The sequence below is a fragment of the Cyprinus carpio genome, chromosome A5 (assembly GCF_018340385.1).
Source record: "Cyprinus carpio isolate SPL01 chromosome A5, ASM1834038v1, whole genome shotgun sequence".
Lineage (NCBI taxonomy): Eukaryota > Metazoa > Chordata > Actinopteri > Cypriniformes > Cyprinidae > Cyprinus > Cyprinus carpio.
Genome location: NC_056576.1, coordinates 8,705,656 through 8,722,378, shown reverse-complemented (window position 1 = coordinate 8,722,378; position 16,723 = coordinate 8,705,656). Strand labels below are relative to the sequence as shown.

The 16,723-nt window shown below is 34.8% G+C and overlaps 1 protein-coding gene across 1 annotated transcript in view; it reads left to right on the top strand.

The window, feature by feature from the left end:
- Positions 1 to 16,723, top strand: part of LOC109090269 (kinase suppressor of Ras 2-like) — a 72,665-nt gene that overhangs the window by 6,759 nt on the left and 49,183 nt on the right. Inside the window, exons 3-4 of the mRNA XM_042752948.1 lie at positions 798 to 948; positions 12,483 to 12,993. Of these exons, the coding sequence (XP_042608882.1) occupies positions 798 to 948; positions 12,483 to 12,993 (662 nt within the window). The remainder of the gene's footprint in view (positions 1 to 797; positions 949 to 12,482; positions 12,994 to 16,723) is intronic.

The window sequence follows — 16,723 nt, the reverse complement described above, 5'->3', positions numbered from 1 at the left end:
GGATAACATCATAAGTAATTTTATGTGTTGCAGAGAAGTCCAAGTTAAATCTCTAGTCTTTTGTCATCAGTCATAAGATTCCTATATTCTGTAGGTTAGTTTTATAAACCCTGTTATTTTTTTTTAAGTAGGTATTATTTTAAATGTTTTCTTTGTTCAGATCAAATCATCCTTAAATTATATAAAAACAATATTGTTTATTGTTTTACTTGAATTAAAAAATACATTTGTTTAACATGATACATTTTTAAAATGAATAATTTATTGGTGATTTTTCATTCTATTAATGTCCTCTGAATATTTTTTTTAATGCAATTTTACTTGAATTTCCCATAGTAATTAAATGGGCAAATATAGTATTTGCACTGCTTGTCATTTTGATACCAACTTATATGAATTTTGAGGAACATGTATGTGAATAAATTATGTATATGTGACTAAAATAAACAATACTGTTCAAAGGTTTGAGGACAGTTTAAGGATTAAAAAAACAAACAAAACATTTTTATGAATTTAAAGTTAAAATTGAAATCTTTTGTAACACTATGTCTTTAGTGTTAATTGTCATCAATTTAATGCATCCTTGCTATATAAAAGTAATTACTTTGTTTAAAAAAAACACTTCTCACTGACCCTGAACTTTTCAACAGTAGTGTAACATTTTAACATACTTTTTTGGAAGTTGCATTCAAAATCCACTTGGCTCAAAAATCTCATGGGGCGCATGTGAATGACATACAAATGATTTTTTTAGTCTAGGTCAGCTTGCACATCTCAGACTTGTCTCTTTATTGTAGGAGATCTCTCCAGGTGAGCTGACTCTGGAGGCTCTGTTGGAGATGTCGGATGAGCAGGTGTGTGAGGCGCTGCAGAAGTTTGGAGCGAGTGATGAAGAATGTGCTCGGCTCAATGCGTCGCTCACATGTCTACGATCAGCCCACAAATCAGGTGAGCTCACAGGATGCAGCTAAAAATATTGTTCTCTAAGCTTTCATATAGTCCTGAATTACTGACAGTTATAATATAAAACAAATGCTATCTATCTATCTATCTATCTATCTATCTATCTATCTATCTATCTATCTATCTATCTATCTATCTATCTATCTATCTATCTATCTATCTATCTAGTGAGTGATCCTTTGGTGAATGCACGCCCAGGTTTCATCTTATCTCGATGTCTATCTGTCTATCTGTCTATCTGTCCGTCTGTGTCTATCTATCTATCTGTCTGTCTGTCTATCTATCTATCTATCTATCTATCTATCTATCTATCTATCTATCTATCTATCTATCTATCTATCTATATCTTACCATCGTCCGTCCGTCCGTCCGTCCGTCCGTCCGTCCGTCCGTCTATCCGTCCCGTCTATCTATCTATCTATCTATCTATCTATCTATCTATCTATCTATCTATCTATCTATCTATCTATCATCTGTCTGTCTGTCTACACTTTATGGCAAAAAGTACAGAAAAGTATGAAAACAGAGTTCTCGTAAAGGTCATTATATGGTGTAGCATTTATTGTAGATTTGTTTTTGTTTTTTCTTCTAAAATTACTGGAATGGTTAATTAGAGATATCCTATATTTTGGTCCTATGTTATTGTTCTGGTGTGAAAGAAAAGCTCTATCAGAGATCTTCCAGTAGAGGGCAACACAACGCTGAGTTTCTTTATTGTGGCCTGGGATGGAAAGATACTGTGTTACTCTGTCATATAATGCATCTGATTTTGCTTAACATGATGCATTTAGTTATATAGAAGTTTTGTGTGTGTGTGTGTGCAGGCTTTATTTTTTATTTTAGGTAATTAATCACAGATCGTGGAATTGGGAGGGAGCTTTGTGCCCTTGAGTATGTCTGCATAGTACATTAAACTCTTAAATTTCAAAATATCAAACAAAACACGGTTTTCCACAGTATGTCCCACTGTAAGTTCTCACTATAATTATGACTGGATGAGCCATGATCAGTTAAAATATTAACAATATTAATTAACGATATTGATGATTAGTTATCATGCATTTATTTGATAAAAAAATATATATATAATTTATTCCTGATGGCAAAGCTAAATTTTCAGTAGCTGTGTTTAATGAATCCGTACTGAAAAAAATAAAAATAAAATAAAAATTCTGTAAATTGCACAGAAATGTTTTACCAATTGAATCATATGTCACCCCATGAAGCTGAGGTTTGTAAATTTATTAGTATTTGTAACATGAATGAATTCATAAATTCATTTAATTAAATGATTTTATTTAAATAAGGCCTTTCTCCAGATGTTTTCATTGCAATGAGCTTCAGGGCTGTGTTTATGCAGTTTGATACCTCAGAGCTTGTTCCTAGTGTGTGTTTCTACCACTGGAGAGCAGCATTGTAACGCGGTCTGCAATACAGCACAGTTTGATAAGTGTTAGGTAACATCACACTTTAAATGATCAACTAGATCCTCCTGCAGTGTTTGTCGTCTACCTCCACAACTGGAGCTGATTGTTACTGCTCTTACCTGAAAAAGATTTGATTGAAGGAAGTGTTTCTGCAGATGTTCAAATCTCAGTCCAGTTCAAATCCTCATCAGTGTATGATGAAGTTATGGCTTTAAAGCTGATAATAAATGACTTTAAGGGACGGAGCATCCTGCTTTATGGACTTTTTTGCTAATCAGTTGTCCTCAGTTGATGTGAACATCGTACTGCATCCGTAGAAGTTAAAGATGTGCAAATTTAGCATTGCATCTGATTAATGATTTGATTGATACTTATGAGCCAGATTAATAATCAACCCATATCTGGCCATGAAAATGTATGATAAGTATGATAATTTGCAGTTATTATTTTTATTTATCAATTATCTTACATTTTCTTTTTAAACAGTTTTTTCTTTTAATCATGAAATATTTCTCAAAGACAAAAAATATCCTTCTGGGGAACTCAAAAATGCCTGTGTTGGCCAACAGAGAGCAGCAAAGCTCTTTCAGTCTAGTAGTACATTGTGTAAATGTTATAATAAGATTGCGAGAAAACAAAGGGAAACTATTCTAGCATGTTCTTTAGCAGGTAAATTATATCATGCATACAACTTTACACAAGCCTTGCATAAGTGATCTTATATTTGAGTGTTTGTTTGCACGCTTTTCTCCATCTGTTAAAATTGTGCATGTATTTTTGAAGTGATTAGACATAATGCATTTTGTTGTCATTGAATCTCTTTACCAAATCCACAGTACCCTCACATCCGCTCTTTCTTTCCTCCATTGACTCTGTATTTGCTTTGAGTAGCGTTAGTGCGGCTGCCCTGGAGTGCCTGAATTTTCGCAAACGTGGATTCCCTGCTGTGATAGTGTTCAGACACAGCGCTAACCCGCCGGTTGCACTGTTGAAAGTGTGATCAGGCTGGATTGCTTTGTTTAAAGATGGCTTAGAGAGGATTTTAAGATGCTCGTAACTTGTTGAGGACCCAGCATGGGCTCCTTCAGGGTCCAGCGGAGGTGCCACACAAGGACTATGGGGGATTCCAGCCATCATGAGAGCGTGGTGTATAATTTAGAATTGGCACCTCTCGTCATCTTGATTTCTTTTCTTTCTCACTCTTGCTCTCCGTCTGTCTCTCTACCCTGTTGTTCTCATCTCTGCAGTGTCTTTTTATTTGGACTGATTCATTTAAATAAATAGTTCACAGAAAAATTAGAATTCTGTCATCATTTACTCACTCTCATGTCATTCCAAACCCACTAAGGACATTGTTTCTTCTGTGTGTAAATGACAACAGAATTCATTAAAAAAACATTTTGTGAACTATACCTGTTTTCTTTGTGTCTGCCCCTCACTAGCCTGCAGTCTTTTCTCCTTCATCTCAATATCTTTTCAACCCCCTCTCTTGAAGGCTATGATGATAAGCGTAGAGGTCTCATAAGGACAGTTCAGAGAGAGAATAAGAGGGGTTGTAGTGTCGTCGAGAGGATACTAAACTGAATTAGTGATTTTAGTGAGTTTGAGACCTCACACCTCTTTTGCTTTCCAGAGAAAAGTAATCGTGACATACATACATTCTAGTATGGTGACCAATACTCAGAATTCGTGCTCTGCATTTAACCCATCCAAAGTGGGAGAAATCATCTTTTCTGGTTTGAGGGATTCCTGTCTTATCTTATAAAAGGCATACACCATAACAAAAGTGGAAAGACACATCTCAGCCGTTTCTCAAGACCTTTCAATAGCATACAGTATTTTTAAAAAATACAGTATATACCAATTTCATGTTCAGCGTGTCAGTACAGTATATATCTACCAGTTAATAAAGATTAATAGCTGTATAATACTGCTCATTGTGCTATTTTATTGACCTCCAGCTGGATTCTATTTAACCTTTAAACAGTTACTTTATACATTGTAAAAAAAAAGTGCTGCTTATCATGCATATTAGTGTGTAATTGGGATGTATGTTTTCAGCTGCCCCCTAAAACAGCCCCTCAAACAGTTTTAAAAATAAACCGTTTTTTTACAGAACTGTTGTTGCCACAAATATTCACCCAAAGGTGGTCATTTTCATAAAATAAATGTACAAAAGGTAAAAAACAAATGACATAAACCATGACATTGTCACTACTCAGTAACTGGCTCTAAGCAAATATTCCAGGTTCAATACAGTTTAAGCTCTGTCAACAGCATCTTTGAAATAATATCTTTGCAGTCATTTTAGCTCCCCGCTCAGTTTATATAAAGTGAAAAAATTGGTGTCCTGTGATGCGCAGTATGGCTGGTTCCAAATTACCATAAAAATTCCATTTAGAATTTCTGGCTGGTAGAATTGATTAACTAGGAAAAAATGCTGTCAATACAGCTACATTTCTATACACAATTGTTCAAATGTTTAAATGTTCTTGAAAAAGTCTCTTTTGCTTGCAAGTCTGCATTTATGTGATTAAAAATACAGTATAAACAGTAATAGTGTGTAAAATTAACAAAATAAAAAAAAAATTCAAAATTAAAATAATTTAAAAATTCCTTTTTTACTACAGTCTACACACCACTACGCAATCCTCAATAAAACATTATAATACACAAATAATTCTAACATTACAAACAATTCGATGTTAAAAATAACACTAACTAAAAAATCAGCAAACCCCAAATGTTTGAATGATTGCGTATAGTTTAATTGCATGCAGAACAAATACATGCGATAGTGAAAAGGTCTACAGGGGAATCAGATACTTGATTTGCGGGCTGACAGAGGGTTTGTTTATTGTCTCAGTAAAGTCTGTCCAGTTCCTCTTGGTTGAAGGCATGTTTGGTTGGCGAGACTTGGTCATTTCAAAATATCTCAGATGTCTTTTTGATCTGATGCATGTGTCATTTCCTCTCTGTCAGTATTTTGTCCACTCTGGATGTCTGAGAGCCTTTATAATTAGCCCTGTCTTGACAGAAATATCACTGCTAAGTCATATTCATAGTCATCGTGTCATGTAATCAGTCATATTGCGTTATTATTAGAGCAGAACCTAATTAACGGCATTGGGAAATGATTAGCGCTGTGATGTATAGGCAAACTGCGTGGGTGACGTGTTGTCTTGACACATTTCTTGAGTTGTTTTGTGATTTTAATGGCAGTATCTTTGACTTGTGATAATGCCATTGCTAATTGAGATGCTAATAGTAGTATCCACGCGTCCCTTTGTAGCAGTTGTATAAGGTACTGTTGCTAGGCAATGGTTGTGACTCCAAATGCATTGTTTCAGAAACTTTGACGTTTTCATTAGGATTTGCTAAATCATTATTGGTTGACTCTCCTTTCTTTGTGTTCTATAGTTTGGATATTATGTGATTAGTGGTGTTATAAGGCTCATAGTTAGTATTAGGGATTTGAACAAACCTCTGACCCTGCATATTCAATTTGGTGATGTAACTCATCCCACACTGTTTGTGCTACAGACCTGAATTGGTGGAATTTGGGTGGATTATTTTCTTAGCACTCTAGGCAAAGATTTTGACCTGGTGGAACATTGAAAAAGTAAAAAAAAATCCCATAGGTTTGTATATCATTGTAAACAACCATGCAGAATACCTTAGCAACGTCAAGGGAATAGTTCACTCAAAAATGAAAATTTGCTGAAAATGTACTCACCCTCAGGCCATCTGAGATGTAGATGAGTTTGTTTCTTCATCAGAACAGATTTGAAGAAATGTAGCATTACATCACTTGCTTTCCAGTGGATCCTCTGCAGTGAATGGGTGCCGTGAGAATGAGAGTCCAAACAGCTGATAAAAACATCACAATAATCCACAAGTAATCCACACCTCTTCCGTCCATCAATTAACACCTTGTGAAGCAAAAAACTGCATGTTTGTAAGAAACAAATTAATCATTAAATCGTTTCAACTGTCACTTCAGGCCAAAATATGAGTCCATAATCCATAATAACGCTTTCTCCAGTTGTACTTTCACATCAAAATCCTATTTAAAAAAACTATTTTGGACTGTTTTACTCGTAAGTGGTGCTTGATCTGTTTATATTTCTCTCCTGATACAGGCAAGACAGTATTTTCACTGGAGAAAGAGAACTTTTTACAGGAAGCAACAGTTTGAAGTTAAAAAATGAGTTGATGGATTTGTTTATTGTAAACACACAAGTTGTGGTTTATTTACATTACTTGTGGATTATTGTGATGTTTTTATCAGCTGCTTTCATTCTGATGGCACCCATTCACTGCAGAGGATCCGTTGGTAAACAACTGATGCAATGCAAAGTTTCTCTAAATCTGTTCTTAAACAAACTCATCTGCATCATTGGTGGCCTGAGTGTGAGTACATTTTCAGCAATGTTTTATTTTTGGGTGAATCACCAGTCAAAACACCTTAGCAACCTCATAGCAACGCTCTAGCATGTGGTGTCAAGTTTTCCCCATGAGAGACAATGATTTGGAACTCATTAATGCAATGAAACTAACTTGGAAAGATATTTGTCTCACTTACTGCGAGGCTATGCATGTCTTCAGTTGAGATTAGTTATGAGGAATGAAATCATTGATATTTGTTTCTTGCTTTAATGAGATACATTCATCATTCAGGAGAATATCCACTGAGGATTATTGACAGCTGTAACCACAATCTACTGCACAACAGACGGATTCATTCACACCTTTCTGTAGCAAGACAGAGGTGAATCCTGAGGTGGAAAATTGACGATAGACAAAACCACCATGGGGTGGTAAAACGAGGATGTTTAAAAAAATAAATATAACAGCTTTTTTGGAGAACAAACTGTTTTTTATCTTTGCACTTATTTCAGGGTGTTACTAGATAGGGATGCACAATATACCAGTGGCATATCTATATCCACCAAAATTAAAGTTTTATTTTATCTTATATTAATTACTTTTTACAGTTTAAATTCTGTGATGTCTTCTTATATAGTATGAGGTTAGGGGTCAGTAAAGTTTGGGGTCAGTATTATTATTATTATTTTTTTAACTCATTAATAGTTTTTTCATCATGGATGCATTAAATTGATCAAAAGTAAATATCAAAGTAGATACATTTATAAGATCAAAGTAAAGACATTTATAAAGTAAAAAGGACTTCATTTTCAAATAAATACGTTTTTTTTTTACTTTCTTTTCATTGGAGAATCCTGAAATTAAAAATGCATCACGATTTCCACAAAAAACATTAAGCAGCAAAACCATCATAAAATAATGATTTCTAAAAGGGACATGGGACACTGAAATCTACTGAAAGCTTTACAAACATATCTGAAGGATCATGTGACACTGAAGACTGGAGTAATGATGCTGAAAATTTAGCTTTGCATCACAAGAATAAATTACATTTTAAAATATATTCAAATAGAAATCAATTCTTTTAAATTGTAATAGTAGTTCACAGTATTACAGATTTTATGGAAATTCTGATCAAGTGTAGTGTGGAAATTTCTACAGATGGAAACTACTACAAAATAAGTGAAACACTTTTAGTTGATGAATATTGGGTCTCATTCATAAAACATGAGAAGAATGCATTTCTGTGTAAATCGCTCAAATTAGTTCTTACATAAATTTATGTAAGAAAGGCTTTTGAAAAATGAATTCAACTTGTGTTTCATAAATAAAATAACTGTAAGAGGTTTCCCTTCTTCTTTTTGCCATAAGTTCCCATTAGACAAACAGATAGTCCCACCAAAACTACCGTAACTCAATGTTTTTGCTTTGCTGCTTTATAATATTGCTACTTTTTCAGGAGAAATCAACCTACAATCAGCTTAAAGTATCTTTGCACATTGGCACTATGATAGGATACTGTATTTAATCATTACAAAGGGATATAACATTTGATTTTAAGTCCAGTTATGGACAATCTGGTTAGTGTTGTACTTTTAAGGTGTGATATGCTTATAGGATAATTGCTTAGGGTTGTTGTTTGTTTGTCAGGCCCTAAAGATCATACTGAAAGAAGGAGAAGGATGTAGTTAATGTGAAACTTCCTCCGGGGCTCTGCAAAGTATTAATGAACTTATCAACTGGCCAAGTAGTTAGTTATTGGTTTCTCAATCGTGTAAGCAAGCAACTCGACATTGCAAACCTCACACATCTCCCGGCGGGTCAAGCGCAGGCCATGCCTGAAACTTTGAAACTTTGAGTAGCTTGTTTGTCATCTCTCCTCTGTAATTAAAAATGCTTATTTGAGCATCTTCCAGGCCATGAGAGGACTGCGAGAAGTGTCCTTCAGCTGTGCCCACTGGACCCCTCCTTAGGAGTGGCAAACACACTTATCTCCCATCATGCTCAAAGAGTGGGAGTGTGTCCCCTAGAGCGACTTGAGTGTCTTGTAAGGGGGTTGAGGGGTTGGTAAGGGCCCTTAGAATCATTTGTGCGTAGTGAACTGTGACCGCTGAGCCGCAGTCCAGGTAAACCACAAGAAGGAGGGTCCTGTAATGGTGTTTGTTCATGCGTGGAGTTAGTAGATTGTGGATTCCAGGCAATTACTGATTAACGATCTTTGACAGAAATTGACATTTTTTCTATTTTTTTTTTTTAGAAAGTTTTGTTCATAAACCATGACTTAGTGAAGCTGTAATTTTTAGTTTTGCAGTGTGGCCTCAATATTAGTACATTTGCCCTGATGCCCATGAGCATCATGCATTCAAGTCCAGCTTGCTCATCTTCTTTATTAATAATATGTGGTTAAATAACAAAAAAATCACATTCTTTAAGTAACACTTGTTCTGCAAGGATAGACTTATACTTTAACTTTATTTAGTTAAAATCACATTTTTAACTAAATTAAGTTAAAGCCTAAAGGTGCAGTCACATTTGTCCATTGTTCTAGGCAAAATCTAGTAATTTTAATAGGAATCCACTCGATTTCCCAACACAGATTTCATAATGGATTTAATTTTTTATGGATTGGTGTGCTGACCAACAGAAAGCTGCTTTGTTTGAAATTTACCTCTGTGTGGACTTTTTTTTTGGCCAGAAAATCTTTACAAAATTTTGCTAATATGGCTGTACCTCAAGGAAAAAAAATAACTTTTTAATATTGCAATAATGTTTAATCTTTAATTGCACAAAAAAGTAAAAGAAGTGCTTTTTTATTTAAAAGTGTCAAGTTTCGATTATTATAAATCTTTCCCTCAGAAACATATTTTTACCAGAATATTAAAGGTAGGGTAGACGGTTTTGAAGAGGCTAGCAATAGCAAGCTAGCTTTGAAATGCATAAGATCCCACCCTCCCTGCAAATCACTCTCCAAAGCTCACAGACAATGTAAATACATTTAGACCTACCCTGCCTTTAATTTTCCATGAACAGGGATGGATCAGTATACCGTTTGCATAATTTGAATACTTTTTTCTTGTGAATGTTTTTATATCATATGATTGCACACTCTCCAAAAAAAGGGTACAAAAGCTGTCACTGGGGTTCATATTAGTACCTTAAAGGTACATCAACGGACCAAGAGGGAACCACTCTTACCACCCGAGTGACAGCTTTTGTATCTTTTTCTCGGCGAGTGATTCTACTATGGAACTGCTGAAAAGTTTAAAAGTTAACATGCATTATGGAAGTACATAATTTAATAAGGTGCAGAAGTAAAACAAACCAACCAAAAAAAAAAAAAAACCAACCACACAAACAACCTATTAGATGAGTTTGAAAATGAATTGATGTTCTTTAGCACATTTCGCCGTGTGGGTTTCCATCCATCTTCCTGTCTTTCAGCTATTCTATATATAAAGGTGCCATCAATCAAATCACAGCAGCCTACCTGGTCTCCCAGAGTTGAAGACATTTTCTACAGCTCACGTTCAGTCTCATGAAAATACATTCAGAAAATAAAAAGAATTCCACAGACTCTAGAGTTTAGACACATTTAATGTCTGTCTGCTGGATTTCTGTTCATTCTCTGTAATGCCAAATTGTTCTGTATTTATGTCAACACAATCATTTTCGAAAGAGGAAAACAAACAGAGAGAGCTAGAGACTCATATTTTTAATTTCCCTCTTTTCTACATTAATGGTGTCAGTGATTCCTAGGGACACATTAAAGTGAGCTCATATTTTCTCAAATTTTTAATTTCCCTCTTTAAAACAACAACAGAGAAATCTAATCATAATGTATTTCTACATTAATGGTGTCAGTGATTCCTAGGGACACATTTCAGTTCAATTCTTAATTGCAATAGTAATATTGTTTTTAGAAAGGTACTGCAGAGAAATCTAATGAATATGTATTGAATTTCATTTGAATATGTATTAATGAATATTCATTACTTTTTTTTCGAACAACTTGAGGATGACAAATTACACAGTAATGGAGGTGAGGCACTGTCCATTTCGCTTTCTCCAGTGTGTCCGTTGTCATTGTGGTGTTTTTACGTATCAGTCAAATTCATAACTCATTACATTGAGACATTTCAAACTCACTTTGCTCTCAATCACACATATCCTTTCATCTTTCTGTCTGTTTGTCATGATAGATGCCGTCTGAGTCTCTTCACTGTTGACATCCTTCATCTGGCACTTGGTATCAAAACATCTCTTCTCTTCTTCTCTCTCTCTTCTCTTCCTCTGCTTTCTTCTCTTCTCTTCTCTTCTCTTCTCTTTTTCCTCTTCTCTTCTCTTCTTCTCTCTTCCTCTTCTCTTCTCTTCTCTTCTCTCTCTCTACTGGTTCCTCATTCTCTCTCTTCTTTCTCTTCTCTTCTCTTCTCTTCTCTTCTCTTCTCTTCTCTTTCTCTTCTCTTCTCTTTCTTCCTCTTTTCTCTTCTCTTCTCTTCGTCTTCTCTTTCTCTTCTCTTCTTGCGCTTGTTTTTATTCCTTTGTCATCTTGGCTCATTTTATCTCTTACGTCACATTTTTCTCATCTCTCCTCTTCTGTTTCTTTTCTCTTGCATCTTGTCATCTCATGCTGTCTCATCTCTCTTCTCTTTTTGTCCAGTGGTTGGCCAATAAACTGCCAGGTCTTAAATATTGTCTTTTTGGCATCTTTTAAAGAAAAGTGTACTTTTTTACATCTGTTTCAATAGTTTTTTCAGTTCAATTATTTAAATGATTTTAGCAAACGTTATGAAAAAATATTTATTTTTACAGATTTAGTTTTTTATGAAGTTTAATTTATTTTGTTTAAACTGGTTCATTTGCTAATTATTTTAAGTAAATATGATGTAAAATAAATATTAATATTACAGTTTAGCTTATTTGTTTTAAAATGATTTATTTCCAGGTTAATTAAATTATTTTAGTAAATATGTAAAATTAATATTCATTTTATAGGTTAGTTTTGTTCTAATCAAGTTCAGTTTATTTGTTAAAATTGATTGATTTCAAATTATGTCAAATTAGTTTAGAAAATATGACGTAAAATATTCATTTTACAAATGTATTTTACTAATGCAAGTTAAATTTATTTATTCAAATTGCTTCATTTTCAAAAAAATTATGTGAAATAATTTTAGTAAATATTAGTTAAAATAAATAATCATTTTGCTTACTTATTTTGATCAAGTTCAGTTTATTTGTTTAAACTATCAGTTTATTTTCAAATGATCAAATACATTTAGTAAATATGATAAAATATAAATTTTTTAAACTAATTTATTAAGTTTATTAAATTAATTCAAATTCATTCATTTTCATATTCATTATTCATTTAGTAAAAACTAAAAGAAATGTTGCTTATTTGTTATTGACTTGTCTTTCAATTAAATTCAGATAAATTTGTCATATACTGTACAGGCATTATATTATTAAAATCAACCTTTGTCTAGTTTTGTCTCATCTTTCATGACTCATGTCTTGGTTCATCTAATGTAACATCATCTCACTTCGTCTTTTTATTTCATCACTTGTTTGCTTCTCATCTCTTCTTTTCTTATTTGTCCTTGTGTTATCTTATCTCCTCTCCTCCAGTGTTTTTTCTCAAACTTACCTGTTCCTCTATTCTGGCTGGTACAAACCTTCATCTCTCACACTGTGTGTCCACAGGATCCAAGCAGGACTGGTCCATTCAGTGGCCCACGTCTGAGTCGGGTAAAGAGAACACCCCAGTGGGGCCGTCAGACCCCAGTCAGTGGGTCCGTCTCCAGCTCTCCCAGAGCCCCAAATTGCACTCGCGCTACAGCCAGCACTTGTGCCAGAGTCCCCAGGCCCTGGCGCCCCCCTTCTACTCCCCTCACCCGCATTCAGACCGGCTTACCGTGGACCCTCACTATGGCCTCTTCCCCTCGCCTCTGGATATGGGACATCACTCTCTTCCTCCTTCCCCCAGACAGAGGCATTTTGCCCACACCCCTCCGCGGACTCCCTTAGTAGTGAACACCATGACCCCTCCAGGGACGCCACAGGTCAGGCGCAGGAATAAACTGAAGGCCCCTGGAACCCCGCCGCCTGCGAGCCGGAAGCTCATCCACCTTCTGCCAGGGTTCACGGCTCTGCACCGCAGCAAATCCCATGAGTTCCAGCTGGGGAACAGAATAGATGACGCACAGACACCCAAGTGAGTCACACTACATTTATACAGCGTTCTGCGTAATGCACTGTGCAGTGCATTTTCAATGTTGGCTTGTTTTTCGGTGTGAGGGCCACATCTTGGTCTGTAGCTCAGCAAAACCAAGTGTCCTGCCTAGGTAGAGAGCCTTTTAAGGCATCATAAATGTGCTTTTGCAGGCATTTCCCTTTTTAAAAAATGTGTATATATACAGTTATATTACAGTTTTATATATTCCTGTGAAGCAAAGCAAGCTAAATTTCCAGTAGTCATTACCCGAGTCTTCAGTGTCACATGATCCATTAGAAATCATTCTAATATTCTAATTTTCTGCTCAAGAAACATTTCTTATTATTAGCAATGTTAAAAACATTTATGATGCTTAATATTTTGGAAATGGTGATACATTAAATTATTTTACATCATTTTCTTTATGAATATAAAGTGCAAACAAACAGCATTTATTTGAAATAGAAATGCCTTTACTTTACTGTCACCTTTGGTCAGTTTAATTGCATTCTTGCTGAATAGACACTGACATTTTTGTGCTAGGAGGTCATTATATTGTATCATTAATCCTTGTCTTATGGAGCAGTAAATTTAGGTGTGTACATGCATGGCATACCAAAACGACAAGGGCAAGGCAAATGCTGGTCATAAATTTACATCCAAAGACAGGCCTCTCTTTGAATGTATATTAATGACCAGCATTTGCATTACTTTGTAAAATGGAGTGCTCTGCTATAAGCTTATAAGTTGTCAGTCCGGATCTACTGCATCTTTGCTTCACCACATTTTGATCCTAAACACTAAGGCCATGATTTCTTGATTTAGTTCCTCAGCCTCCTCAGTCTTATAAATTAACCTGTGATGGTTTGGTTATTGAAATATTGTGCAAAGTGTGATAAGTATCGCTAAGACAAGGCCAGTGTCTGAGATATATATAATATATATATATATATAGTATTATATATTATAATATATATATATATATATATATATATATAGTCAGGTACATATATATTTGGACACTGACACAATTTTCATAACTTTGGCTTTGTATGCCACCAGAACAGAATAAAATTTAAAATGATCCAGATGAAATTGAAGTGCAGGCTTTAAGCTTTAATTCAAGGGGTTGCACAAATATATAACATAAAATACTTAGGAATTACAACCATTTTTATACATAGTTCCAACATTTTCAGGGGCTCAAATGTAATTGGACAAATAAATCTAATCATACAGGCTATAAAATGTACTTTTTAAAATATTTTTAGTTGAGAATCCTCAGGCAATGACTGCCTTGAGTCTGGAACTCATGGACATCACCAAAGACCGGGTTTCCTCCTTTGTGATGCTTTGCCAGGCCTTTACTGCAGCTGACTTCAGTTGCTGTTTGTTTGTGGGTCTTTCTGCCTTTAGTTTTGTCTTCAGCAAGTGAAATGTATGCTCAATCGGGTTGAGATCAGGAGATTGACTTGGCCATTGCAGAATATTCCAATTTTTTACCTTCAAAAACTCCTGGGTTGCTTTTGCAGTATTTTTTGGGTCATTGTCCATTTGTACTATGAAGCGCCATCCAATCAACTTTAATGCATTTGACTAAATCTATATCCCTATACACTTCAGAATTCTTCTGTCTGCTTCTGTCTTATGTCTCATCATCACTAAACACCAGTAACCCAGTGCCACTGGAAGCCATGCATGCTCATGCCATCCCACTACCCCACCATGTTTCACAGATTATGTTGTATGCTTTGGATCATGAGCTGTTCCAAGCCTTCTCCATACTTTTTTCTTCTCGTCATTCTGGTACAGGCTGATCTTAATTTCACCAGTCTAAAAAATGCTTTTCCAGAAGTGGTCTGTTCTTTTTTTATATGTTTTTTGGAAAAGTCTAATCTGGCCTTGTTTGCACCTTGTGGTGAACCCTCTGTATTTGCTCTGATGAAGTCTTCTCTTGATTGTAGAGTTTGACAGTGACACACTTACCTCCTGGAGAGTGTTCTTTTCTTGGCTGGATTTTGTGAAAGAGTTTTTCTTTACCATGGAGAGGATTCTCCGATCATCCACCACTGTTGTCCTCCGTGGACATCCAGGCCTTTTTATGTTGCTGAGCTTACTAGTGCATTCTTTTTTCTCAGAATGTACCAAACAGTTGATTTGGCCACTCCTAATGTTCCTGCTATCTCTCTGATGGATTTGTTTTGTTTTTGAAGCTTAACAATTGTCTGTTTCACTTATATGGAGAGGTTCTTTGACCACACGATGTTGGTTCACAGCAACAGCTTCCAAATGCAAATGGCACACTTAGAATCAACTTTTAGCTGCTTAATTTATGTAGAAATAATGAAAGAATAGCCCACGCCTGTCCATGAAACAGCTTTTTTTGATTCAACTGTGCAATTACTTATGGTCCCTTGAAAAAGCGGGGAGGTACGGTGTAATAGAAAGATCCTTAACTCCTTAACCTTTCCTCCAATTTTGATTTGAATACCCTCAAATTAAATCCCAGAGTGTTATTACATAATGGTCACTTGAATATGTTTTGGTCAGCAGCTAAAATAATAAAAATTTTGCCTGTGTCCAAATATGTATGGAGCTGACTGTATAAGCATTTCTGCCTTATTGAATGAAAAATGCATGCAGATGAACTCAATCTGCAATGCATTCTGGGACTGTTCTACCTGTTAGCAGTTAAATTAATATATAAAACTATTAATTTTGTACTGTGTATTTTTTCATAAAAAAATTATATATTCCCAAGAATTATCACAAAAAACAAATTTAAATTAAAACTAAATCTTCAAAACAGAAAGTTAATTGAAATAAATGTGGCCTGAAAAAAAAAATATTCAATAAAAATATATTTTATTTCAGCTAGTTGCTAAGACATATTTTCTCATTTTGATTTAGTTTAACTAGAAGTACTAAATTAACTAAAACTTAAATAAAACAAAAAGCATTATATAGGAATATGTAAAAATGTTGTTTCATTTTTGTTTATATTTTTTGAAATGGTTAACCAAGTAAATCCAAATTTAGTCTTAAGGTTGTGAGAAAAAAATTATCATAAACATCTTTAGTTTTATTTTTGAATAACTAAACCTGGCCAAGAAGGTTTAGTTTCAGTCATAGAAGCTGGCATGAAAAAAAAACACACTTATAAAAATGAAAAACACAAAAAAATTACTAAAACCAATTTAAATGGAAATGGGAAATGAAAAATAATAGGATGACAATGTATAACATTAATAAGTAAAACAAAATACACTAATACTGTTATCATGTAATTACTGTAGTTCAGAAGCATTAACAGCAATCTGAGTTTTAGAGCTTCTCAAATCAGTAACTTCAGGTTTCATGATGGTTAGGCCACTTGTGCCTTGTGTTGTCTTGAGAAAAATATAAAATAGAAGAATAGAGAGTCATTACTTCCTAGTTTGGATCAGTAAACTAGATTAAATGGCATTAGATTGGTGATTACCAGTCCCCCTGCTCTGATGTGATCCAGACCCTTTCCATGTCCCTTTAATAAGGGCCTGGACGCTGAGAATGCCAGCAAATAGGGAAATCCAATCAGGACAAAGCTATTCCGATGCTTCAAATATACCTGATTTGGGACTTGTATTGCTCATTTGAGACTTTGCTGATTTATACAAAGGACAGTTTGTGAACAGACCATGACAAGGAGCTCATCTTGTTGTATAATTAACCCATGTCTGTGGAGCAGTAT